At 52.9% G+C, this 26828-nt stretch overlaps 1 protein-coding gene across 4 annotated transcripts in view; it reads left to right on the top strand.

Annotated features, from left to right (window-relative positions):
- The window catches only part of MEF2D (myocyte enhancer factor 2D), a 48421-nt gene that overhangs the window by 2548 nt on the left and 19045 nt on the right, over positions 1-26828 (top strand). For 3 of the 4 annotated variants that reach the window (XM_070730272.1, XM_070730271.1, XM_070730269.1), the window contains exons 2-4: positions 11682-11885; positions 19309-19446; positions 24888-25098. In XM_070730272.1, coding sequence (XP_070586373.1) covers positions 11682-11885; positions 19309-19446; positions 24888-25098 — 553 coding nt within the window. Of the gene's footprint in view, positions 1-11681; positions 11886-19308; positions 19447-19588; positions 19724-24887; positions 25099-26828 lie in introns of all 4 variants that reach the window. The other variant, XM_070730270.1, reaches the window with a different exon arrangement.

The following is a 26828-nucleotide window of genomic DNA, read 5'->3' as shown; positions in this document are numbered from 1 at the left end:
CAAAGGTACAGCGGTCACTCTACTTCTTACGAACTTTATTCGTTCCGTGACCAGGTTTTTAAGTAGAAAAGTTTGTAAGAAGAAGCCATTTTCCCCCATAGGAATCAATGGAAAAGCAAATAAGGCATTCGATTGGGGAAACCACAGGGAGGGTGGAGGCCCTGTTTCCTCCCAGGAGATTCCTAGAGAGGCCCCACGGAGGCTTCTCCCCGCCTTTTCCGGCCCTCTTTCCTCCCAGGAGATTCCTAGAGAGGCCCCACGGAGGCTTCTCTCCACCTTTTCCGGCCCTGTTTTCTCCCAGGAGATTCCTAGAGAGGCCCCACGGAGGCTTCTCTCCGCCTTTTCCGGCCCTGTTTTCTCCCAGGAGATTCCTAGAGAGGCCCCACGGAGGCTTCTCCCTGCCTTTTCCAGCCCTGTTTCCTCCCAGAGATTCCTGGACAGGCCCCACGGAGGCTTCTCCCCACCTTTTCCAGCCCTGTTTCCTCCCAGAGATTCCTGGACAGGCCCCACGGAGGCTTCTCCCCACTTTTTCCGGCCCTGTTTCCTCCCAGGAGATTCCTACAGAGGCCAAACGAAGGCTTCTCTCTGCCTTTTCCGGCCCTGTTTCCTCCCAGGAGATTCCTAGCCCCATGGAGGCTTCTCCCTGCCTTTTCCGGCCCTGTTTCCTCCCAGGAGATTCCTAGAAAGGCCCCACGGAGGCTTCTCCTTGCCTTTTCCGGCCCTGTTTCCTCCCAGGAGATTCCTAGAGAGGTCCCACGGAGGTTTCTCCCCACTTTTTCCAGCCCTGTTTCCTCCCAGAGATTCCTGGACAGGCCCCACGGAGGCTTCTCTCCACCTTTTCCGGCCCTGTTTCCTCCCAAGAGATTCCTAGAGAGGCCCCATGGAGGCTTCTCCCCACCTTTTCCGGCCCTGTTTCCTCCCAGGAGATTCCTAGCCCCATGGAGGCTTCTCCCCGCCTTTCCCGGCCCTGTTTCCTCCCAGGAGCTTCCTTGCCCCATGGAGGCTTCTCCCTGCCTTTTCTGGTGACAGTTTCGGAGGCTCAGGTTTGTAAGTGGAAAACGGTCCTTGAGACGAGGCAAAAACCTCTCTAGAACAGTTTGTAAGTCGAGGCCTTCTTAGGTAGAGGTCCCACTGTATATTCAGTTATAAATGCCTATATAAAAGGGAATAAAGCGAAAGAGAGGGAAGGAAAAAGGGGAAAGGAAAAAGAGGGAAAAATAAAAGGAAGAAGAAGGAAAGAAAGGAAGAGATAAATCCGTACCTATAACATTTATCAGACGTCGTAAGTAGAGTCAACCTCTCTGCTGACCCCATTACTCTACAGCTTTTAAGACCTTTACTATCAGTGTAGAGGAAAAACTTTTGAGTTTCCAAACTCGAGATAGACTTTAAGTTTTGTCCTCTTGGGTTTGTCCGTCCTTTCCTCCATGATCCATAATGTCATTTTATACGTCCGTGGGATGGTTGTTTGGGTGAAGGGCAAGAGGGTCACCCTGGAGTTGCGTGTTGCGTCACAGTCGGAGAACTGTGTTGTTTCACTGCGTTGCCTTTTGCTGGTGGCTTTCACAACAACGTGTTTGCCATTGCCGCTGCTTTAAAGACCCCTGTCGCCCCTCCCCTCCCTTCCCGTCAGGGCAGAACTGGAGGGGAGGGGGGTGGTTCTGTGGGGGACCCCCCCCCAGCTACGAGTGCTGGGTTCCAGGGCCGAGGGAGACGTCCAGGCTGCAGGGGGCTCCCCTGGTTGATCCCCCTACTCACCCCAGAGTACAGTGGGGGGGGGGTCACCTCCGTAGCAGCCTGGGTGATTCTGGGTCCAGCTTGGAGGGCGGAATGTCCTGGGGAGGCAGCTCCTGGAGGCGATACGGCTGGCCCAGCCTGGCCTCAGTGGTCATCTTGGCAGGATTAAGGTCTAATCTCCTCTTGAGCGGTGTGGAGGGGGGGGCTGAGCTGTGGCAAGGGGGGGGAGGGAGGGGGAAAATAAGGGCCACAAGAAGGATGAAAGAAACGGAGCCCCCTCCCTTGGGAAACCAGGTTGCAAGGCCTCAGGGTCTCTCCAGCCTTGGAAGGCGGCGTTGAAGGGGGGGCTTGACCGAAGGGCGTAAAATCCTGCATGGGACAGAAAAGGTGGACGGAGAAAAAATATTTTCTCTATCCCACAATACTAGGACGAGGGGCCCCTCCCTAAAACTCACAGGTCAGAAAATGAGGACAAATCGAGGGAGATATTTCTTCCCCCAGAGGGTCCTTGAGGGTTGGTGGGATTCCCTTCCAGAAGAGGCCGTGACAGCTGTCAGCCTGGAGAGCTTCAAGGCAGCATGAGACAGATTCAGGGATGCCGAGTGTATCATAGGTGGTGATTGAAACGGATGTCCATGTGCCACCTCTATGTGGGTTGAGGCAGGCAGGGTTCCCTTGGGTCCCATTGGTTGGGGGTCAAGGGAAAGGGAGGTTCTTGCCTTCTCCTTCTGCTCAAGATCCCCATGGACAATTGGGGGGCCACTGTGGGACACAGAAGGCTGGACTCCATGGGCTTTGGCCCCATTCAGCAGGGCTCTCCTTAGGTTCCTTCCTTCCTTCCTTCCTTCCTTCCTTCTTTCCTTCCTTCCTTCCTTCCACCCTCCCTCCCTCCTTCCTTCCTTCCTTCCTTCTTTCTCTCCTTCCTCCCTCCCTCCTTTCTTCTTTCTCTCCTTCCTCCTCTCCCTTATTGTCCATGTGCCCCCTCTATGTGGGTGGAGGCAGGCAGGGTTCCCTTGGGTCCCATGTGTTGGGGGTCCAGGGAAAAGGAGGGTCTGGCCTTCTCCTTCTGCTCAAGATCCCCATGGACAATTGGGGGGCCACTGTGGGACACAGAAGGCTGGACTTGATTCAACTGGGCTCTTCTTAGGTTCTTCTGTGAGGGGGTGGGAGGGGCAGGAGGGGGAGGGGCCCACAGAGCCTGTCCACCCATTGACATTGACCGGCCTTGCAGAGTGGCTGCAGATTCGCCCCATGGTCAGCCTTGGCACTTCTGAAAGGCCGAGGGGGGGGGCTATGCGCCAGGCGGGGGCCTGTGGCTGAGCCTCTGGACAAAGAGCTTATGTCCAGACGAAGAGGATTGCATGGCCCGCTTAGACTTAAGAGGTTAATGCCTCCAAGCCTGTCCCGGCTGAAAGGCCAGGCGGACACAGGGACTTTGCCACGCCAGCTCCGTTCCTGGCAACGTCCGGGGGGCTGTCTCGCTTCGCAAAGACCAGAGGTGGGGCTGCTAAGGTGGGACGGTGACATGTGGTCACCCCCATGGCTCTTTTCCGGCCCTGTTTCCTCCCAGGAGATTCCTAGACAGACCCCACGGAGGCTTCTCCCCACCTTTTCTGGCCCTGTTTCCTCCCGGGAGATTCCTAGAGAGGCCCCACGGAGGCTTCTCCCCACTTTTACAAGCCCTCTTTCCTCCCAGGAGATTCCTAGAGAGGCCCCACGGAGGCTTCTCCCCACTTTTTCCGGCCCTGTTTCCCAAGAGATTCCTAGACAGGCCCCACGGAGGCTTCTCCCCACTTTTACAAGCCCTCTTTCCTCCCAGGAGATTCCTAGAGAGGCCCCACAGAGGCTTCTCCCCACATTTTCCGGCCCTGTTTCCTCCCAAGAGATTCCTAGACAGGCCCCACGGAGGCTTCTCCCCACTTTTACAAGCCCTGTTTCCTCCCAGGAGATTCCTAGAGAGGCCCCACGGAGGCTTCTCCCCACTTTTTCCGGCCCTGTTTCCTCCCAAGAGATTCCTAGACAGGCCCCACGGAGACTTCTCCCCACTTTTACAAGCCCACTTTCTTCCCAGGAGATTCCTAGAGAGGCCCCACAGAAGCTTCTCCCCACATTTTCCGGCGAAGTTTCCTCCTGGGAGATTCCTAGAGAGGCCCCACGGAGGCTTCTCCACGCTTTTTCTGACCCTGTTTCCTCCCAAGAGATTCCTAGAGAGGCCCCACGGAGGCTTCTTCCCATCTTTTCCGGCCCTGTTTCCTCCTGGGAGATTCCTAGAGAGGCTCCACGGAGGCTTCTCCCCGCCTTTTCCGGCCCTGTTTCCTCCCAAGAGATTCCTAGAGAGGCCCCATGGAGGGGGGTGGAGTTCCTGGATATTTGGGGCCAGCTGTCCCATGGAGGAAGCCACCCCCAAGAAGGGCCTGCAGAAGCCCTCCCCTTGGTGAGAGCCATCCAAGGGGTCTCAAAGGGGTCTTCCCATCCCTGTGCGGCCATTCGTGCCGGAAGAAGCCTCCCGATGTTGTCTCTGAGTCCAGCCCTGTCCAAGGCAGCGTCCGGCAGCGACAACAACAAGAACAAGAACAACAACAACAATAATAATAATAACAACATATATATATATATATGTTTTTGCTGAATTTGAAAATTAAGGGAGACCAGGATAGATCTATTTCGGCCTTATTTTGGCCTCATCAGCTAGCCATACCCTCACGGGGACTTGAACTTGCAACCTTGGCCTTGCAAGGCAGAGAAATAATAATAATAAAAATAATAATAAAAATAATATAAATAATAATATTAATTTATTAGACTTGTATGCCGCCCCTCTCCGAAGACTCAGGGCGGCTCACAACAATAATAAAAACAATGTACAACGTGACAAATCTAATGTTTAAAAGAAAACGCATTAAAAACCCAACATTTAAAAACCACGCAACACACGCACACCATACGTCAAACTCTATAAGCCCAGGGGAGATGTCTCAATTCCCCCATGCCTGGCGATACAGGTGGGTCTTGAGCAATTTACGAAAGGCAAGGAGGGTGGGGGGGGGAGTTGATTCCAGAGGGCCGGGGCCGCCACAGAGAAGGCTCTTCCCCTGGGGCCCGCCAGACAACATTGTTTAGTCGACGGGACCCGGAGAAGGCCGACTCTGTGGGACCTGATCGGCCACTGGGATTCGTGCGGCAGAAGGCGGTCCCTGAGGCTCACTGCACCCTCCTCCTCCTCCTACTGTCATTTGGCCTTAAAATCTACTTGGGGGGCAGAGGAGCTGACCGGAGGAGCTATTTTAAAATAACTCACGCAGCAGTTTCAAGGCTGGGGAGTCAGTGTCAGAGTCTCCCCCCCATCCACCCAAGAGAGTCTCGTTTGCCAACCTCTGCCCAGGCGTGGTCCAGGGCCCTGGTGCCGGTCCTACGCGGCCCACCGACCCGTGGCCTGGTACAGATCTCGTCCCAGTGAGCAGCCAAGGGAAGCTGGACAGCAGGCACGGCTGCCTCCCCCTTGCGGGTGACAGGTTTATGGGGAGAGATGGAGAGGGCTGGACACCCCAAGGTCAGCCCGGAGCCTCTGCAGCCGGAATAGAGAGCCAGGGCGGGGGGGGGGCTCCCTGGCTCACCTGAAGGGGAGGGGTGGGCCAGAACGGTCCCTCCTCCCAAAGGCGATTCCATCTACCTGTCTTCTCCCCTTCCCCCCTCGGATGGTGTCCGTCACCTGGGTGTCCTCCTAGATCAGTGATGGCCAACCTAGGACACGGGGGCCACAGGTGGCGCGGAGCTCAGCTCCAAGGTGTGTGTGTGTGCCGGCCACAGAGGCCCTGGGAGGGCGTTTTTGGCTTCCAGAGAGCCTCCAGGGGGATGGGAGAGGACGCTTTCACCCTTCCACAGCTCCAGGGAAGCCTGCGGAGGGCAAAACACGAGCCTACTAGGACCACGAAAAGTTGGGGAACAGCCATTCCTGGCCTCCAGGGGGCCTCCAAGGGGCGGGGAAAGCTGTTTTTTGCCCTTCCCAGGCATTGAATTGTGGGGGTGGGCCACTAGATGTGGTCAGAGCAATGGAAACTGCAGTTGAATGTTTCCAGATGTAAAATAATGCACTTGGGGAAAAGGAATCCTCCATCTGAGTATTGCATTGGCAGTTCTGTGTTAGGAGAAACTTCAGAAGAGAAGGATTTAGGGTGAGTGATTTCTGACAGTCTGTAATATGGCAAAGGATTTAGCTTTACTAGGTAAGTGGTCAAAGCAATGGAAACTGCAGTTGAATGTTTCCAGATGTCAAATAATGCACTTGGGGAAAAGGAATCCTCAATCTGAGTCTTGTATTGGCAGTTCTGTGTTAGCAAAAACTTCAGGAGAGAAGGATTTAGGGGTAGTGATTTCTGACAGTCTGTAATATGGCAAATGATGTAGCTTTACTAGGTAAGTGGTCAAAGCAATGGAAACTGCAGTTTAATGTTTCCAAATGTCAAATAATGCACTTGGGGAAAAGGAATCCTCCATCTGAGTATCGTATTGGCAGTTCTGTGTTAGCAAAAACTTCAGAAGAAAAGGATTTAGGGGTCGTGATTTCTGACAGTCTCAAAATGGGTGAGCAGTGCGGTCGGGCAGTAGGAAAAGAAAGTAGGATGCTTGGCTGCATAGCTAGAGGTATAACAAGCAGGAAGAGGGAGATTGTGATCCCGCTATATAGAGCGCTGGGGAGACCCCATTTGGAACTGTGTCCAGTTCTGGAGACCTCACCTACAAAAGGAGATATGGATCAAATTGAAGGGGTCCAAAGACGGGCTACAAGAATGGTGGAAGGTCTGAAGCATAAAACTGACCAGGAAAGACTTCATGGACTCAATCTGTAGAGTCTGGAGGACAGAAGGAAAAGGGGGGACATGATCGAAACATTTAAATATCTTAAAGGGTTAAATAAGGTCCAGGAGGGAAGTGTTTTTAATAGGAAAGTGAACACAAGAACAAGGGGGCAGAATCTGAAGTTAGTTGAGGGAAAGATCAGGAGCAATGTGAGAAAATACTATTTTACTGAAAGAGTAGTAGATCCTTGGAACAAACATCCAGCAGACGTGGTAGATAAATCCACAGTAACTGAATGTAAACCTGCCTGGGATAAACATAGATCCATCCTGAGATAAAATACAGGAAATAGTATAAGGGCAGACGAGATGGACCAGGAGGCCTTTTTCTGCCGTCAGTCTTCTAGGTTTCTCTGTTTCTATCCTGCCCTTCCGTCCACCCCTTGCCACCCTCGTGGGGACAGGAAGGCCCTGCCAGCCCGGGGAAGGGAAGTGGCTGCCTGCTGCTGTATGCCCAGAGCTCTCGCCTACCGCAGCTGCCACCGCAGAGCCTGGCCACGTGGCTGCCCGGCAGAGGAAGGACCGAAGCTGACCCCGCTTCCTGGGGTGGGGGGGGGGAGGAGGCAGGGTGGTGTGTCCTTCAGCACTCCCGGTGCTGGACGAAAGGCGATTAGGACTGTCAATCTTATTAACCTCTTTGCAGCCTCTGCTGGCTGTAGAGACACGGAAGGGGGACCGGCCCCATCTTCCTCCCACCGCTCTGCCCTGAGGCTGGCCGGCCCTCCCCTCCCTTGCAGCCGGGGGGGGGGGCGCAACTCTTCCCTGGTGACCTTTCAGAAAGGGAGGGGGCAGAGAAGGCCTCCGTAGAGCCAGTTCAAGAACCTTGGACGTCAGCAGAGATGCATGCTGGGAGGCTTGGGTCCCCCGGCAGGAGAGGTCAAATTGGCCGAGATCATGCGGGCAGGGTTTGGGCCAGCAGAGATGGTTGCCAATAAATGCAATATGCACATACAGTGGGGCCTCTACCTAAGAAGGCCTCTAGCTACGAACTTTTCGAGATCAGAACCGGGTGTTCAATATTTTTTTGCCTCCTCTCAAGAACCGTTTTCCACTTACAAACCCCAGCCTCCGAAACTGTCACCGGAAAAGGCAGGGAGAAGCCTCCATGGGGCCTCTCTAGGAATCTCCCAGTAGGAAACAGGGCCGGAAAAGGCAGGGAGAAGAATCCGTGGGGCCTCTCTAGGAATCTCCCGGGAGGAAACAGGGCCGGAAAAGGCAGGGAGAAGCCTCCGTGAGGCCTCTCTAGTAATCTTCCGGGGGGGGGGGGAAACAGGGCCGGGAAAGGCGGGGAGAAGCCTCCGTGGGGCCTCTCTAGGAATCTCCTGGGAGGAGACAGGGCCGTTAAAGGCGGGGAGAAGCCTCTGTGGGGCCTCTCTAGGAATCTCCCGGGAGGAAACAGTGCCAGAAAAGGCAGGGAGAAGCCTCCGTGGGGCCTCTCTAGGAATCTCCTGGGAGGAAACAGGGCCAGAAAAGGCAAGGAGAAGCCTCCATGGGGCCTCTCTAGGAATCTCCTGGGAGGAAACAGGGCCAGAAAAGGCGGGGAGAAGCCTCCGTGGGGCCTCTCTAGGAATCTCCTGGGAGGAAACAGGGCCAGAAAAGGCGGGGAGAAGCCTCCGTGGGGCCTCTCTAGGAATCTCCTGGGAGGAAACAGGGCCGGAAAAGGCAGGGAGAAGCCTCCGTGGGGCCTCTCTAGGAATCTCCTGGGAGGAAACAGGGCCAGAGAAGGTGGGGAGAAGCCTCAATGGGGCCTTTCTAGGAATCTCCTGGGAGGAAACAGGGCCAGAAAAGGAGGGGAGAAGCCTCCGTGGGGCCTCTCTAGGAATCTCCTGGGAGGAAACAGGGCCCGAAAAGGTGGGGAGAAGCCTCCGTGGGGCCTCTCTAGGAATCTCCTGGGAGAAAACAGGGCCTCCACCCTCCCTGTGGTTTCCCCAATCGAATGCCTTATTTGCTTTTACATTGATTCCTATGGGAAAAATTGCTTCTTCTTATAAACTTTTCTACTTAAGAACCTGGTCACGGAACAAATGAAGTTCAAAAGTAGAGGCATCACTGTTGTTGAATGAAAGAGAAAGGGAAGAGTCAGAAGTAGAGAAAATTTTAAGAGAGAAAAGTGACCGTACAGGCAGGTAATATATACATATATAGGATGTTAACGCAGGCAGACGGGTGCGTGATCCAGGGATTAACTAGACCGGTGGCAAAGTGATGTGCAAATATAATGCAGAAGAGATGGAGAATGTAGTAGAGAATTCAGGGAAATCTAAGAGTGCAAATGTTAGAGAAACGAGGAATTTATTTTTTGCATACGTTGTGCCTATTTATCAGTGTTGAGGGGGCCCGTAGGCCTGGATGCCGGGAGAGAGGGGTGTTCGTGCACATGTTCTGGGAGCGCAGAAATTCTGGAAAGAGGAAATAACAGGATGTTGAACATAAAATGGGCGATTACACAGGAGATGGCAGCACCTAGTAGTAAGGAGGGATATGGGTAGAATCCGGAGAAACGAAAGAAACAGCTATAGAAAGTGACCACGCGGTAATAATAGTTTTAGGTTGGAACCATTGCAACAAAATGGAAAAAATACGAAATTGATACCGGCCCACGGTGTGGAACACACCCAGTTCGAAATGATGGATACGAAAATGAAAATAAATTTTAGGAACTGGTGGGACGACGGGACGGGGTTAGAGGTCGTATGCTTAGTGGAATCCGAGTTATCAAGAATAAATTAGTTGGGGGGAAAGATCAAAAGCAACGTGAGAAAATATTATTTCACTGAAAGAGTAGTAGAGGCTTGGAACAAACTTCCAGCAGACGTGGTTGGTCAATCCACAGTCACTGAATTTAAACATGCCTGGGATAAACATAGATCCGTCCTAAGATAAAACACAGGAAATAGTACAAGGGCAGACGAGATGGACCATGAGGTCTTTTTCTGCCATCAATTCTTCTAGGTTTCTATGTTTCTAAATTGGAATCACTCCGTCACTTGTAAATCTGCTCATGTTCTTGGTTTAAAACAATATTTAAAAGTACACTCTCATTTTGGTGCAGGGGACTGAACAAATGATGTTGGGCGAGGGGAGTACGCCTTTATGTAGTATCTGTTATTATTAAAAGATAATGAATTTTTTTTAAAAAAATAATAATAATAATGCGGGCAGGGCTGACCCCAAAGCTAAGGAGAAAACGCTTTTTGCCGGTTTAAAAACGAGGTCAGACGCTCGGAAAAAGAAATGCGAGGAGCAATGGGGTTTATTCCCAGCCTCCAGAATTAATTGCCCGGAATCTCTAGGGGTTTATGGAAAAGCCCAGGATTGCGGTAGTTGAGGCAGAGGGAAACGGTTTTTTAAGGACTTTTGCATTTATTCTCTTTGTTAGAGTAATTGTGGATTTTATGCAACTTGGGTGTCTTGGTGTTGTTTTTAAACCCACCGTCTTGTAATAATTAAATACCACTTTTTCCTGCCAGATTTTTTAACGTGATTATATTTGAACACGGTTTCATTTTTATCTCCTTTACCGCTAAATGCTCGGAATGTCACTTAAAGCTAAAAAAAAGAGAGAGAGATTATATCTCTTCCTTAAAAAAAAAGGAAAATGATTTTATTCACCTTTGTGAGAGAGTCTTATCTCCCGACGGGAGGGTTGATAATTAAATATATATATATATGTCACATGTTTTTTCCCCCCTGAATTTGAAAAAAATGAAGGGAGACTAGGATAGATCTATTTCGGCCTTATTTTGGGCCTCATCAGCTAGCCATACCCTCACTGGGACTTGAACCTGCAACCTTTTTGCCTTGTAAGGCAGAGAATTAAACTCTAGGCTACAGTATCCAATCCCTTCAGCTCTGCACCAGGGAAAGGTTACATGTTTTTGTGTCGAATCACCCTGGCGTATTGAAGGAACGGCACAGCTCCTTTTTTGCCTCTCTCTCTATGTATATAATTTTTAGCAGCTCTGCCCCCCAAGAAATTCTTTGTTTTGGGTTTTAAACCCTCAATGGTCAGGAACAAAATCAAGTTTCCTTCTTGAGGGGGAGATTTTATACCCCGCCTCAAAGCAGGAACCTTTAAATAAGGGGTCCCCAAACTTGGCAAATTTAAGACTTGTGGACTTCAACGCCCAGAATTGTAGGAGTTGAAATCCACAAGTCTTAAAGTTGTCCGGAATTCTCCAGCTGTATCTCCAGAATCGCTGGCTGGAGAAATCTGGGCGTTACAAGTCCACAGGTCTTCAAGTTGCCAAGTTTGAAGACCTCTGTTTAAATGTTAAAGCTGCTTTCCCCATGGCCCACTTGCCCAGAGGAGGTGAAACCATAGAAACATAGAAGGTTGACGGCAGAAAAAGACCTCAGGGTCCATCTCGTCTGCCCTTATACTATTTCCTGTATTTTATCTTAGGATGGATATATGTTTATCCCAGGCATGTTTAAATTCAGTTACTGTATGGATTGACCAACCACGTCTGCTGGGAGTTTGTTCCAAGCTTCTGCAGTGGTACCTCTACCTAAGAACGCCTCTATTTTCTACTCTAAACTGTAACTGGAAAAGCGGGGGGAAGCCTCCGTGGGGCCTTTCTAGGAATCTCCTAGGAGGAAACAGGGCTGGAAAAGGCAGGGAGAAGCCTCCGTGGGGCCTTTCTAGGAATCTCCTGGGAGGAAAGAGGGCCGGAAAAGGCAGGGAGAAGCCTCCGTGGGGCCTCTCTAGGAATCTCCTGGGAGGAAACAGGGCCTCCACCCTCCCTGTGGTTTCCCCAGTCGAACGCCTTATTTGCTTTTACACTGATTCCTATGGGAAAAATTGCTTCTTCTAACAAACCTTTCTACTTAAGACCCTGTTCATGGAATGAACTAAGTAGAGGCACAGCTGTACACTGACAACTAAACAATATTTCTCACATTCACTCTGGAGAAGAAAGGAGAAAGAAGGGGTGTCGGGGCCCAGAAAGAGCTCCACTTCTAGGGTTCCTCTCGATTCTGCTTCCCACATCTGGGGGGGGAGGTCTGGATGGTTTCCGGTGTGGGGTACGTCCTCTGAGCCCCCCTCTCCCAGTGGTGCTGAGGCCTAGCCGCTCTCTGCTGCAGGTGACGTTCACCAAGCGGAAGTTTGGCCTGATGAAGAAGGCCTACGAGCTCAGCGTCCTCTGCGACTGCGAGATCGCCCTCATCATCTTCAACCACTCCAACAAGCTCTTCCAGTACGCCAGCACGGACATGGACAAGGTGCTGCTCAAGTACACCGAGTACAACGAGCCCCACGAGAGCCGGACCAACGCAGACATCATCGAGGTACGGCGCCCCCGTCCTTTGCCTGGGAAAGAGGGTCCTGGGCTCCCCCTCCGTGCCGGAGAGCCTGGGGCTCCAGGGGGAATTTGGGGAGGATTTTAGCCGTGGCCATTGAGCTGACCCAATGGGACGTATCGTAAGCCACAGAATACGGCCAGATCCTCATCGGCTGCACTACCTTGAGTAGCTGCTCCAATGTGGTGTGATCCTTCCCAAGGGTGGGAGAATTCTGGCCGTTAAAGCCTTCAAGTTGCCACGTTTGGGGAGGGAGGCCACCCTGGGGCCACGGGCAGCTCAGGGCCGCCACTGTGGCCACGCAGAGTGTGGATCCTGGACTGGCCTGAATCCACCTCGAAGCAGGAGCCTTTAAATCAGGGGTCCCCAAACTTGGCAACTTTTAAGACTTGTGGACTTCAACGCCCAGAATCCTGGGAGTTAGAAGTCCACAAGTCTTCAAGTTGTCCAGAATTCTCCAGCCGTTATCTCCAGAATTGTTGGCTGGAGAATTCTGGCCGTTAAAGTGCACAAGTCTTAAAAGTTGTCAGGTTTGGGGAGGGAGAGGGCTTGGTCAAGGTCCTGGGGCCATGGGCAGCTCAGGGCCGCCACTGTAGCCACACAGAGTGTGAATCCTGGACTGGCCAGAGTCAATGAGAGAGTCCTGGGAGGGAGGGTGGCTGGCCGGCTCTCTGACCCCACCTGTGCCGGGCTGGCTCCCCCAACAGGGACCGGGGGGGGGGGGCAGAGAGACCGCTGCTTCTGCCATTCAATGAAAATGTGCCCGTGCGTCTCTCTCTCTCTCCCTCTCTCTCTGTTTCTCCCCCTCTCTCTGTCTATCCCTCTCTCTCTTTCTTTCTCTCTCTCTCCCTCTCTCTCCCTCTCTCCCTCTCCCTCTCTCTTTCTCTCTCTTTCTCCCTCTCTCTCTCTTTCTCTCTCTTTCCCTCTCTCTCTCTCTCCCTCTTTCTCTCTCCCTCTCTCTCTGTCTCTCTCTCTCTGTGTCTCTCTGTCTCTCTCTCCCTCTGTGCTTGTCAGGATGGAGACAAATGATCGGTTCGGCTGGGTAATTATTGACATTACAAGCGAGCAGAAATTAAGGCACACGAAACCTTTACTCATTCAATTTATCTGCTCAAGATGGGAGAGAAGAGGGGCCGGGGGAGGCACCCACCCTTCTGCAGGGAGGGAGGGAGGGGTGGGGGTGCGGTGCCAGGTGCACACTCGGGCACTCACTCGCACTCCCCCACTCACGTGGACGCGCACGCAAACACACACACACACACACACACACACACACAGTCACTGCAAGTGGAATAACACTTGACCGAACACTTTTAAAAGCTCCTGTGGAGGTTTACACAGTGGCAAACAGGTCAACAAGATGCACATACAATGTCCACACGTCATAGAGGAGCCAACTTGGCCTACTCCTGGCTTAGCTCCATAGCCAAGATCATAGAATCACAGGGCTGGAAGGGACCGTGCAGGTCTTCTACTCTAGCTGAGGAGTAGGCCAAGCTGGCTCTTCTAGGACTTGTGGACTCCAACTCCCAGAATTCCTGAGCCAATCATGCTATCTCAGGAATTCTGGGAGTTGAGCACACGTCATAGAAGAGCCAACTTGGCCTACTCCTGGCCTAGCTCCATAGCCAAGATCATAGAATCACAGGGCTAGAAGGGACTGCGGTGGTCTTCTAGCCTTGCTCAGGAGTAGGCCAAGTTGACTCTTCTAGGACTTGTGGACTCCAACTCCCAGAATTCCTCAGCTAGCATAATTGGCTCAGGAATTCTGGGAGTTGAAGTCCACAAGTCCTACAAGAGCCAGCTTGGCCTACCCCTGCCCCCAAAACCGTGGCAAGCGAACGAGAATCCCCTCTCCTCCTCTCACCACACGGTATCATGTCGGCGTTTCCCGATGCGGTGGCCGTCTGCCATTGAGGAAAGTGTGGCGGATAAGCCCCTCTCGCTGAAAAGCCCCGTCTCGGCCCTCCCCTTCACAGCCCCCGGATCAGATGCCACCTGGGGGAGGGGGGGTCACTTGAGGCAGAGCCGAAGCAAAATGGGTTAATCCAGGTAAGGCCGACGGCCCCTTAGCCCGGGAAACCAGCTAAGCTGAATGAAGGGATTAGGGCTGTCCTAGATAGGGTGGCCTTCCCTGGGGGTCCTCGCGGCTCCATCTGCGTGCGTGTGTGTGTGTGCCTTACTTATTGACTTCATCACCCCTGCTTTCCAGTCTCCGGACGGAAGGTGCCTCTTTGGCGACAGCTTCGACCCTTTTCCGAATCCAAATCAAAACGAGTCTTTCTCTTCCGATTTTCTTTCACCGACCTCGAGTGTTTTGGATACAGTGATACCTCGTCTTACGAACCTTTCGAGATACAAACTCGGGGTTTAAGGTTTTTTTTGCCTCTTCTTCCGAACTTTTTTCACCTTACGAACCCACCGCCGCTGGGATGCCCCACCTCCGGACTTCCGTTGCCAGTCGAAGCACCCATTTTTGCGCTGGTGGGATTCCCCTGTTGTGATTCCCCTGCAGTAACACGGAAGTCCGGAGGTGGGGTTTCCCATGGAGGGGAGCCTCAGGGGAATCCCACCAGCGTGAAAACGGGGGCTCCGGCTGGCAAAAGGGGTGGGTTTTGGCCTTGCCCGCATTCATCGCTTTTCCATTGATTCCTATGGGAAACATTGTTTTGTCTTACGAACCTTTCACCTTCCGAACCTCGTCCCGGAACCAGTTAAGTTCGTAAGACAAGGTATCGCTGTATTTGGAACAACCGGGAACTTTTACATGCTTAACGTGGCAGTGAAGTTGGGGGCTTAAAAGGAGAGATGGGTCATTTTTGGGGGTGGCACAACGGTCCCCAAATTGGTGGGAACGCGACCTGAGCATAGTCCATAAAATCCTCTGCTACAACGTCCTTCCTGTCGACCACTACTTCAGCTTCAACCACAACAACACACGAGAGCACAGATACAAACTAAACCATTCTAAATTTCAACTGCAGGAAATACGACGTTAGTAACAGAGTAGTTGATGCACGGAACTCACTACCGGACTCTGTAGTATCATCACCTGACCCCCAAAGCTTTTCCCTTGGACTGTCCACTGTTGACCTCTCCCGATTCCTCAGAGGTCAGCGAGGGGCGTGCATAAGTGCACCAGTGTGCCTTCCGTCCCCTGTCGTAGTGTTTATTTTAACTGTGGACTCAGAGCTGAGCGGGGGAACTGTTATTATCATTATTATTATTACTATTATGGATTAGATTTATATGTCACCCCTCTCCGAAAACTCCGTGGGCTCCCTTCCTGAAAAGCGTGCCCTCTTTTGGGTGTGTGGGACTGATGCCCGACCCCCCAGCTCCCGGCTCCCCCCATGTGCTGCCCTTGAGCCTGACATTCCCTGTTCCGTAGCTTTTTGCTGCGCGGTTGCGCGGTTGCGCGGCTTTTGTTTCCTCCTGGATAAATTCCACTCTGTGTGTGTCCACCCACACTTCTAGCCCCAGTCTGTTTGAACTCCCCCTCTGCTCTGCTAAGTCTTAAACACACACACATACACGCACACATCATCTGGCAGGGGTCTGTGGCCCCCCTCCCAAAGACCACCTGAGCCACTTCCCTGTATCTCGGGCGCGCATGCCAGCCGTAGCTCTCGTCCGCCCTCGGCTCTACTTGTGTGCTGGGGGGGGGAGCAGCGAAGGCCTGCAGAAAGACGCTGCTTGGCCCAGTTTTTCTCTTTTGGGGGCGGGGGCGGCGGAATCCAATGGCAACGAGAAGCAGAGGGAGGATGGAGGAGGAATCGTGGGGAGTGTTCCCTCTACTGCATTCCCTCCACCCTCACCCGCATCTAACTGAGGAGGGTGGAGAGGGTTCAGGGACGGTAGGCCTCAGCAAAACCCTGGTGGTTGGCGGCCATTATCTACGGCTGTCGCGTTTGATGTCCCTCTGACGCGCATGGAGAGGGTGTGCAGCCGCTACTCCGCGGCCTGGGAAGAGATCGCCGTGGAGCGAGGGGGACGCAGGAAAGCAAAACCCTGGTGGTTGGCGGCCATTTTCTACGGCTGTTGTATTTCCCCTCCCCCTTTCGCTTGCCCTCCCCTCCTTCCTGAGTTCTTGGGCAGACTCTTGCCCCCCTCCCCTACCTGAATTCAAGCCCTTGGGGGGGGTCTTTCCTGAATTTGGGGAGGGACCCCCCCCACAAAAGTGATACGTTTCTTACTCGTGTCTTTGTTCACGAGCCCCCCCCCTCCCCATTTGTAAAAGACAGGATGGCAGGATCGTCCTTGGGGGCTGGAGCTGGGGTCAGCAAGGGCTGCGCAGTTGTGTGGGCCACGTCTGGACCCCCTTGAGAGGAGCCACGTCCCACGAGGGCTGCAGGGGCGGAGCCCAGACGGAAGGCCCGGGAGCCGGATGCGGCTGGCAGTCAGGTTGCTTCCCTCGGTTCTGGAGTTTTTTTGTTTCTAACTTTCTTTGCTCGGTTTATTTGTTAAATTCAAACGCCAGGGAGATGTGCTCCGCTCCAGCACTTTTTTGGTGGCTGTGGGGAGCTGCCCTCCTGGCTCCCCCTGGTCCTTCCGGGCTCCACAACCTCTTCCTCTTCTAAGGGCAGAAGTTGACCTTTGGGGCAGCCCTCCCCCTCTTCCTGAGCCGGAAAGGGCAATGCGGGGGAAGGGGAAGGCCGGGGGGGGGAGGGGAGGGGACAGCTGCTCTAAGCCTTCCCCGGGATCCGTGCCATCCGTGCCGGCCACCTCCTCCGGCCCCGAAGGGCTCAGGGGAAAGTCTGGTGCTCTCGGACTCTTACTCTCTCTCACCCAAAGTCAGGTTCCCTCCTTTCTTTCTAAAATTATCACGCCATGAATTAATAATGGTCACTCACGGTACAGAGGTGGACGGCGGATTGGGAAAAAATGTCCCCAGTGTTCGTGACCCCGTTTGCTCTGGGGATCCGTGTCTGTTAACCTGGTTTCCCTGCCTGGGTTTTCCCCCTCTGTCTCCCCCCCCTCTCTCTCTCTTCTGCCCCCTCTCCCTCCCTCTCTCCCCCTCCCTCTTTCTCTCTCTCCCGTCTCTCTTTTCCTCTCTCTGACTCCTCTCTTTCTCCCTCTCTCTATCTCTCTTTTCCTTCTGCCCCCTCTCCTTCCCTCTCTCCCCCTCCCTCTTTTCTCCCTCCTGCTTTCTATCTCAGCCCCTCCCTCTTTCCCTCCTCTCTCCCCCTCCCTCTTTCTCTCTCTCCCGTCTCTCTTTTCCTCTCTCTGACTCCTCTTTCTCCCTCTCTTTCCCTTCTGCCCCCTCTCCTTCCCTCTCTCCCCCTCTCTCTTTCTCCCTCCTCTCTTTCGATCTCTGCCCCTCCCTCTCTCTCTCTCTCTCTCTTCTGCCCCCTCTCCCTCCCTCTCTCCCCCTCCCTCTTTCTCTCTCTCCCGTCTCTCTTTTCCTCTCTCTGACTCCTCTCTTTCTCCCTCTCTCTATCTCTCTTTCCCTTCTGCCCCCTCTCCTTCCCTCTCTCCCCCTCTCTCTTTCTCCCTCCTCTCTTTCGATCTCTGCCCCTCCCTCTCTCTCTCTCTCTTCTGCCCCCTCTCCCTCCCTCTCTCCCTCTCCCTCTTTCTCCCTCCCGCTTTCTATCTCAGCCCCTCCCTCTTTCCCTCCTCTCTCCCCCTCCCTCTTTCTCCCCCCCTTTTGATCTCTGCCCCTCCCTCCCTCTTTCCCTCTTCCATTTTCCTCTTTCTGTCTCCTTCCCTCTTTCTTCCTCCCCCCTCTCTCTGCCCCTCCCCCTCTCCCTCCCTCTTTCTCTCTCTCTCCCTTCTCTTTTCCTCTCTCTGACTCTTTCCCCTCTTTCTCCCTCCCTCTTTCTCCCTCCACCTTTCTATCTCTGCCCCTCCCTCTTTCTCTCTCTCCCTCCTCTTTTCTTCTTTCTCCCCCCTTTCTCTATTTCTCCCTCCCCCTCTCTCTCCCTTCTGCCCCCTTTCCCCCCTCCCCCTTCCTCTTTCTCCCTCCCTTTCTATCTCTGCCTCCCTCCCCCTTTCTCACTCTCCCCCTCCCTCTTTCTCTCTCTCCCCCTCTATCTTTCTCACTTCCTCTTTTTCTCTCTCTCTCACACACACACAATGCACAGGCACACAAAGAGAGAGAGAGACCCCATTCAACTTCTCATTAGCCCAACAAGAGACCAAGATTCCTCCCACCCGCGACTTGACTCTCCAAACGCCTTGGCAAGTGGGGGCTGTGGGTAATGGGGCCTAATTGCTTCTGGTATTTTGAAAACACAATGATTAAGTGTGGCAGTGTGGAAGGCGGCCTTCAAATCAGCTGCCAGGCCTGGAATAAATACTTGGTAAACACACCGTGGCATTTGATGTCCTTCTGACAGGCACGGGGAGGGGGTGCAGCCGCTACTCCGCGGCCTGGGAAGAGATCGGCTTGGACGCAGGAGAAGCAGGTTCTCAAGATTCCTCCAGATCCATGGGGGAGGGGGGGTGGTCTCTATCCAATTCATTGTACAGTGGGACCTCTACCTACGAACACCTCTACTTGCGAACCTTTCTAGATAAGAACCAGGGGGTCAATATTTTTTTGCCCCTTCTCAAGAACCATTTTCCACTTACAAAACCCGAGCCCACCAAACTGTAACCAGAAAAGGCGGGGAGAAGCCTCCATGGGGCCCTCTCTAGGAATCTCCTGGGAGGAAACAGGGCCGGAAAAGACAGGGAGAAGCCTCCGTGGGGCCTCTCTAGGAATCTCCTGGGAGGAAACATTGCCGGAAAAGGCAGGGAGAAGCCTCCGTGGGGCCCTCTCTAGGAATCTCCTGGGAGGAAACAGGGCCAGAAAAGGTGAGGAGAAGCCTCCGTGGGGCCTCTCTAGGAATCTCCTGGGAGGAAACAGGGCCGGAAAAGGCAGGGAGAAGCCTCCGTGGGGCCTCTCTAGGAATCTCCTGGGAGGAAACAGGGCCAGAAAAGGCAGGGAGAAGCCTCCGTGGGGCCTCTCTAGGAATCTCCTGGGAGGAAACAGGGCCGGAAAAGGCAGGGAGAAGCCTCCGTGGGGCCTCTCTAGGAATCTCCTGGGAGGAAACAGGGCCTCCACCCTCCCTGTGGTTTCCCCAGTCGAATGCCTTATTTGCTTTTCCATTGATTCCTATGGGAAAAATGAACCTGGCCTCGGAACGAATTAAGTTCGTAAGTAGAGGGACCCCTACTTGTTATAATTCAACCTGCCATTGTCTCCGGGAAGGAGAGCCGCCTCCTGCTGGCCCTGGGCACTCCAGTGACCACAGACCAGACCAGGCCTGACCAGGAGGTGCCAGGAGTAGCAGGGGTGGGGGCAGGGGAGGGGGTGCTGGTGGGTGGGTGAGAGGTGGCGGTGGGTCTCCTCTGCTCGAGCCGGGCGGCCCCTGGACTCTGGTCCCTCCCTGGTGGCCAACCGCTCTGCCGTCCACTGTGCTTGCAGACCTTACGAAAGAAAGGCTTTAACGGTTGCGAGAGCCCCGAGCCGGACGGGGAGGACTCCATCGACCAGAGCCCGCTGACCGAGGACAAGTACCGCAAAGCCAGCGAGGACCTGGACAACTTCTTCAAGCGCTACGGCGTAAGTAGACGCCCCTCCGACGGCCGGAAGCCCCTCACCACCTCTCTCTCTCTCTCTCTTCTCTCCTCTCTGGTTCTCCTCTCTTTGTGGCTGGATTCGGACCTCTGCCCCCTCCTCCCCTCCTCCTGGTCCGGCCGGACAGGTGCTGAACAAGAAGCATAGGGAGGGGGCCAGCCCCGACGGGGACGACCTCTTTGCCCTGACGCCCCAGACGGAAGAAAAGTATAAAAAGATTGATGAGGAGTTTGATAAAATGATGCAGAGTTACAGGCTCACAGTGAGTAAGCGGGGGCAGGCGGGGGGCAGCCCCTCCGCATGGCCGAACCGTGTGCCTTAACAGCGTGTGGACCTTCTTCCCTGACCTCCGCTTGCCTGGCCGAGACCCTCCCACGTGCTTTTGGGGGGGGAAGCAAATGGGGCTGGGGTCCAGGCGGGGTCCCCCAAGGAGATCCAGAAGGAAGGGGCTCTGCCAGGGGAAACTGAGGTTCAGGGGCGGCCGTCCTGCCCCCCAGGTCCCCCCACCACCACAAGAGAAAAAGTCTGCGGCCGATGGCCTGCCCTACCCCCCATCCCCCTGGACATCGGGCCAAACTGGCTTTATTAATTTAGCATTTAAATAATGCTAAATAATATTTCGGATTTAGCCCCCCCCCCCTCAGAATGGGGGCGCCATACAAATCCAATTAAGAAATAAATAAATTTATTGATCTATGAAATGAATGCACCAGGGTCGCCCAGAAAGTAATGCACCACGGTTTTTTAGTGATTTTAAATATTAGATTTTGTTATATCCTGGTTTTATTGTTGTTGTTAGCCGCCCCGAGTCTACGGAGAGGGGCGGCATACAAATCTAATCTAATAAATAAATAAATGAATGAATGAATGAATGAATGAATAAATAAATATTAAATTAAATTAAATTAAATTATTAAATAAGTTAAATAAATTAAATTAAATTAAATTAAATTAAATTAAATTAAATTAAATTAAATTAAATTAAATTAAATTAAATTAAATTAAATTAAATTAAATTAAATTAAATTAAATTAAATTAAATTAAATTAAATTAAATTAAATTAAATTAAATTAAATTAAATTAAATTTAAAAATGTAAAAGCCTGGGGCAGAAGTCTCAGTGTGTACCTTACTTGGCCTCTACTCCTCAGCCGCAGAGGGGCTAACGTAAGAGAATGTGGGGGGCCTGGATGGGCTCCAGGGGCTGAAGTTGCCCCCCCCTCCTCCAGGGATGACCATACAGAATCCCAGGGGCCTGGAGGGGGTGAGGACCGAGGCTTTGGGGTCGGAGGGGGTCGGCGTGCATGAGCTTCCGGACAGAATTAACGCCCCACCCACCCTCTGCCTAACTAGCTAGTAACCCAAGCTGTGTGTGGCCTCCTTGGCAGCTCAGCCCCCCACCCCCATGAGACCGAAAGACCCAGTGTCCAGCAGCAGTACAAAAAAAAAAAGCAAATTCCACGCTTGGCCTGATTAGGAAGGGAATTGAAAATTGGTGGGCCAGTGTTGTGTTGCCTCTTTGCAAATCGACGGTGAGACCCCACTCGGAGTCCTGTGCACAGTTCTGGTCACTGCACCTCAAGGAGGATGGGATGGAACTGGGAAAGGGGCAAAAAAGGGCCACAAGGATGACCAAGGGAATGGAGCCCCTCCCTTATGAAACCAGGTTGCAAGGCCTTGGTCTCTCCAGCCTTGAAAGACGGCGTTGAAGAGGCGACTTGATTGATGGGCATAAAATCCTGCGTGGGATAGAAAAGGTGGACGGAGAATAATCCTTTTCTCTATCCCACAATACCAGGACGAGGGGGTCATTCCCTAAAGGTCATAGGTAAAGAAGTGAGGACAAACCAAGGAAGATATTTCTTCCCCCAGAGGGTCCTTGGTTGATAGGACTCCCTTCCAGAAGAGGTCGTGACAGCTGTCAGCCTGGAGAGCTTCAAGGCAGGATGAGACAGATTCAGGGATGCCGAGTGTATAGAAACATAGAAACATAGAAGTCTGACGGCAGAAAAAGACCCCATGGTCCATCTAGTCTGCCCTTATACTATTTTCTGTATTTTATCTTAGGATGGATATATGTTTATCCCAGGCATGTTTAAATTCAGTTACTGTGGATTTATCTACCACGTCTGCTGGAAGTTTGTTCCAAGGATCTACTACTCTTTCAGTAAAATAATATTTTCTCATGTTGCTTTTGATCTTTCCCCCAACTAACTTCAGATTGTGTCCCCTTGTTCTTGTGTTCACTTTCCTATTAAAAACACTTCCCTCCTGGACCTTATTTAACCCTTTAATATATTTAAATGTTTCGATCATGTCCCCCCTTTCCCTTCTGTCCTCCAGACTATACAGATTGAGTTCATGAAGTCTTTCCTGATACGTTTTATACTTAAGACCTTCCACCATTCTTGTAGCCCGTCTTTGGACCCCTTCAATTTTGTCAATATCTTTTTGTAGGTGAGGTCTCCAGAACTGAACACAGTACAGTGATCCCCCGTTTATTGCGTCCCCAACCATTGCGAACAGGGTACTTCGCTATTTTTCAACCCGGAAGTCAAAATACCATCTACGCATGCGTGCCCGTGGGCACGCATGCGTAGATGGCAACCGGGAGATCAGCTGCTGGGCGGCTTCCCTGAGTCTTCCCCCTCTTGCTGGCGTCAGCGAGGAGTTTCCCCACCGCCCACGCAAACTCCTCGCTGCCGCCCGCCCTTCGCCCGCCCACGCCGTTCATTCTCGCCGCTTTCGAGCCGAATCCAGGAGCGAATTCGCTCCTGGATTCAGCTCAAAATCGGCGAGAATGAAAGGCGTAGAAAAGGCGTTCCTTGCCATTCGTTCTCGCCGCTTTCGAGCCGCATCCAGGAGCGAATTCGCCCCTGGATTCAGCTCAAAATCGGCGAGAATGAAAGGCGTAGAAAAGGCGTTCCTTGCCATTCGTTCTCGCCGCTTTCGAGCCGCATCCAGGAGCGAATTCGCCCCTGGATTCAGCTCAAAATCGGCGAGAATGAAAGGCGTAGAAAAGGCGTTCCTTGCCATTCGTTCTCGCCGCTTTCGAGCCGCATCCAGGAGCGAATTCGCCCCTGGATTCAGCTCAAAATCGGCGAGAATGAAAGGCGTAGAAAAGGCGTTCCTTGCCATTCGTTCTCGCCGCTTTCGAGCCGCATCCAGGAGCGAATTCGCCCCTGGATTCAGCTCAAAATCGGCGAGAATGAAAGGCGTAGAAAAGACGTTCCTTGCCATTCGTTCTCGCCGCTTTCGAGCCGCATCCAGGAGCGAATTCGCCCCTGGATTCAGCTCAAAATCGGCGAGAATGAAAGGCGTAGAAAAGGCGTTCCTTGCCATTCGTTCTCGCCGCTTTCGAGCCGCATCCAGGAGCGAATTCGCCCCTGGATTCAGCTCAAAATCGGCGAGAATGAAAGGCGTAGAAAAGACGTTCCTTGCCATTCGTTCTCGCCGCTTTCGAGCCGCATCCAGGAGCGAATTCGCCCCTGGATTCAGCTCAAAATCGGCGAGAATGAAAGGCGTAGAAAAGGCGTTCCTTGCCATTCGTTCTCGCCGCTTTCGAGCCGCATCCAGGAGCGAATTCGCCCCTGGATTCAGCTCAAAATCGGCGAGAATGAAAGGCGTAGAAAAGGCGTTCCTTGCCATTCGTTCTCGCCGCTTTCGAGCCGAATCCAGGAGCGAATTCGCCCCTGGATTCAGCTCAAAATCGGCGAGAATGAACGGCGTAGAAAAGGCGTTCCTTGCCATTCGTTCTCGCCGCTTTCGAGCTGAATCCAGGAGCGAATTCGCTCCCGGATTCAGCTCGAAAGCGGCGAGAGCCAGCGCCCCCCGGACCTCCAACCCGGGTTTGGGGGGCTGCTAGGAAGCCCTCCATGCCGGCGGCAAACAGCCGTGCCGCCCCCAATCTTCGGCTCCTCGCTAGCGCTGTGGGAATAAAAACACAATCTGCACATGCGCAGAAGGTGTTTTTACTTCCGCATCGCTACTTCGCGAAAACCCGCTCGTTGCGGGGGCTCCTGGAACGGAACCCTCGCAACGAGCGGGGGATCACTGTATTCCAAATGTGGTCTCACCAGCATTCTATATAGCGGGATCATAATCTCCCTCTTCCTGCTTGTTATACCTCTAGCTATGCAGCCAAGCATCCTACTTGCTTTCCCTACTGCCTGACTGCACTGTTCACCCATTTTGAGACTGTCAGAAATCACTACGCCTAAATCCTTTTCTTTTGAAGTATTTTCTAACACAGAACTGCCAATACAATAGTCAGATTGAGGATTCCTTTTCCCCAAGTGCATTATTTTACATTTGGAAACATTAAACTGCAGTTTCCATTGCTTAGACCATTTATCTAGTAAAGCTAAATCATTTACCATATTGCCGACGCCTCCAGGAATATCAACCCTATTGCACACTTTAGAGTCATGGGCAAATAGGCAAACCTTCCCTACCAAACCTTCCCCTATGTCACTCACAAACATATTAAAAAGAATAGGACCCAGAACAGACCCTTGTGGCACACCGCTTGTAACCTGACTCTGCTCAGAATACTCGCCATTCACAACAACCCTCTGGTGTCTATGCTTCAGCCAGCTGCAAATCCATTGAACTATCCAGGGATTAAGTCCAATCTTCACTAATTTATCTATCAGCTCTTTATGTGGAACCGTATCAAAGGCTTTGCTGAAGTCCAGGTAGGCAATATCCACGGCACCACCTTCATCCAACACCTTTGTGACATAGTCAAAGAAATCAATGAGATTAGTCTGACATGATTTGCCTTCAGTAAAGCCATGCTGATTTGGGTCCAATAAGTTATTGTTTTTTAGGTGCTGATTTATCCTCTTTTTCAGTAGAGTCTCCATCATAGGTGTATCATAGGTGGTGATTGAAACGGAGGTCCAAGTGCCTATGCCTCTATGTGGGTTGAGGCAGGCAGGGTTCCCTTGGGGGTCAGGGGAAAGGGAGGGTCTTGCCTTCTCCTTCTGCTCAAGAGCCCCATGGACAATTGGGGGGCCACTGGGGGACACAGAATGCTGGACTCCGTGGGCTTTGGCCCCATTCAGCAGGGCTTTTCTTCCGAGGTTCTTAGGTCTCTTTCCCTCCTCTGGAATTGGGCAGCTTGCAAGCTCCTTTACGCCTGCTAAGTGGTGGCTCCCTTTGTTCTTGCCCGGCTTGTCTCAGGCTGAGGTTGCTAACTCCTCCTTACGTGTCTGCTGTGGAACCTTGTCCGAGGACGGAATTTGTCAGGGGTTCTGTCCGTCTCCAAGATCCTTGGTTTAGGGCACCTCTCTGGGCCTGGGAGGAACCCAGGCGGCCTCTTGTGTCCGAGCGGCTGGTCCTGCCCGGTGCTGGTGGTCAGGGGAGCCCTTCCCCTCGGCTCCCAGGGCTCAGCCGGCTCTCCTGCCCCCTTTTCTCCACAGTCCTCCGTTCCTGCCCCCAACTTCGCCATGCCTGTGACTGTGCCAGTGACCAACCAGAACGCCCTGTCCTTCAGCAGCCCGGGGGGCTCCCTCGTGACCCCGTCGCTGGTGGCCTCCTCCTTGACCGACCCCCGATTGCTGTCCCCGCAGCAGCCGGCCCTCCAGCGCAACACCGTCTCCCCGGCTCTCCCGCAGAGGCCCGCCAGTGCAGGTAAGGCCTCCTCCCTCCTCCTCCTCCTCCTCTGGTGGGGCTTCTTAGGCCGTGGAAAAGGAAGGGTGCGAACCCCCCAAAAAATACAGTGGCACCTCTACCTAAGAAGGCCTCTACTTACGAACTTTTCTATCTAAGAACCGGGTGTTCAAGATTTTTTTTTGCCTCTTCTCAAGAACCATTTTCCACTTACAAACCCAAGCGTCTGAAATTGTAACTGGAAAAGGCAGGGAGAAGCCTCCGTGGGGCCTCTCTAGGAATCTCCTGGGAGGAAACAGGGCCAGAAAAGGCAGGGAGAAGCCTCCGTGGGGCCTCTCTAAGAATCTCATGGGAGGAAACAGGGCCGGAAAAGGCAGGGAGAAGCCTCCGTGGGGCCTCTCTAAGGAATCTCATGGGAGGAAACAGGGCTGAAAAAGTTGGGAAGAAGCCTCCGTGGGGCCTCTCTAGGAATCTCCTGGGAGGAAACAGGGCTGAAAAAGTTGGGAAGAAGCCTCCGTGGGGCCTCTCTAGGAATCTCCTGGGAGGAAACAGGGCCAGAAAAGGCAGGGAGAAACCTCCGTGGGGCCTCTCTAAGGAATCTCATGGGAGGAAACAGGGCTGAAAAAGTTGGGAAGAAGCCTCCGTGGGGCCTCTCTAGGAATCTCTTGGGAGGAAACAGGGCCGGAAAAGGCAGGGAGAAGCCTTCATGGGGCCTCTCTAGGAATCTCATGGGAGGAAACAGGGCTGAAAAAGTTGGGAAGAAGCCTCCATGGGGCCTCTCTAGGAATCTCTTGGGAGGAAACAGGGCCGGAAAAGGCAGGGAGAAGCCTTCGTGGGGCCTCTCTAGGAATCTCATGGGAGGAAACAGGGCTGAAAAAGTTGGGAAGAAGCCTCCATGGGGCCTCTCTAGGAATCCCCTGGGGGGAAACAGGGCCGGAAAAAGTTGGGAAGAAGCCTCCATGGGGCCTGTCTAGGAATCTCCCGGGAGGAAACAGGGTCAGAAAAGGTGGGGAGAAGCCTCCGTGGGGCCTCTCTAGGAATCTCCTGGGAGGAAACAGGGCTGTGGTTTCCCCAGTCAAATGCCTTATTTGCTTTTCCATTGATTCCTATGGGGAAAAATGGCTTCTTCTTACAAACGTTTCTACTTAAGACCCTGGTCACGGAACGAATAGAAGTTCGTAAGTCGAGGGACCCCTGTATACTGCTTCGTAGTTTACAGATTCAGCCTCTTGCCCCCAACAATCTGGGTCCCCATTTCACCCCCCCTGGGAAGGATCAGAGGCTGCGTGTATCATAGGTGGTCATTGAAAGGGATGTCTTGACCCTCCTGAAGAAGAAAGGGAGCCGGAGGGGATAGAAGGAGCCTGGATACGTTCAGGCAAAGGTTTTTCCCAGGGTCAGTGGGCCAGGCCCAGATTCTGGGGCTGGGGAAACCAGAGAGGCCAATGGGGCAAGGGCTGCAGCCACAAGTTCATCTGGTGGGCAATCCTCGACTTCTGCCTGCAGTGGAGACTGCCCAGTATGATGGTCAGCTGTGAAGATCATCAAGCAGGTCACCCCTTGACCGGTGCAGTTTTATTACCTTTTTTTGCGGTGGTCATTACGCAAATCCACTAAGGTCATTGAGTGAATCCACCAAGCAAATGCCATTGTCCACTATGGGGAATTTTGGCCAAAAACTGGAAGAAAATACTGTTTTTTGGCCAAAAAAAATGTCATAAATTTAATCCTGTGGTTGTAAACGGGGGCAT

This window comes from Erythrolamprus reginae, assembly GCF_031021105.1.
Source record: "Erythrolamprus reginae isolate rEryReg1 chromosome 13 unlocalized genomic scaffold, rEryReg1.hap1 SUPER_13_unloc_5, whole genome shotgun sequence".
Classification (NCBI taxonomy): Eukaryota; Metazoa; Chordata; class Lepidosauria; order Squamata; family Dipsadidae; genus Erythrolamprus; species Erythrolamprus reginae.
This window is presented reverse-complemented; position numbering and strand designations above follow the sequence as displayed.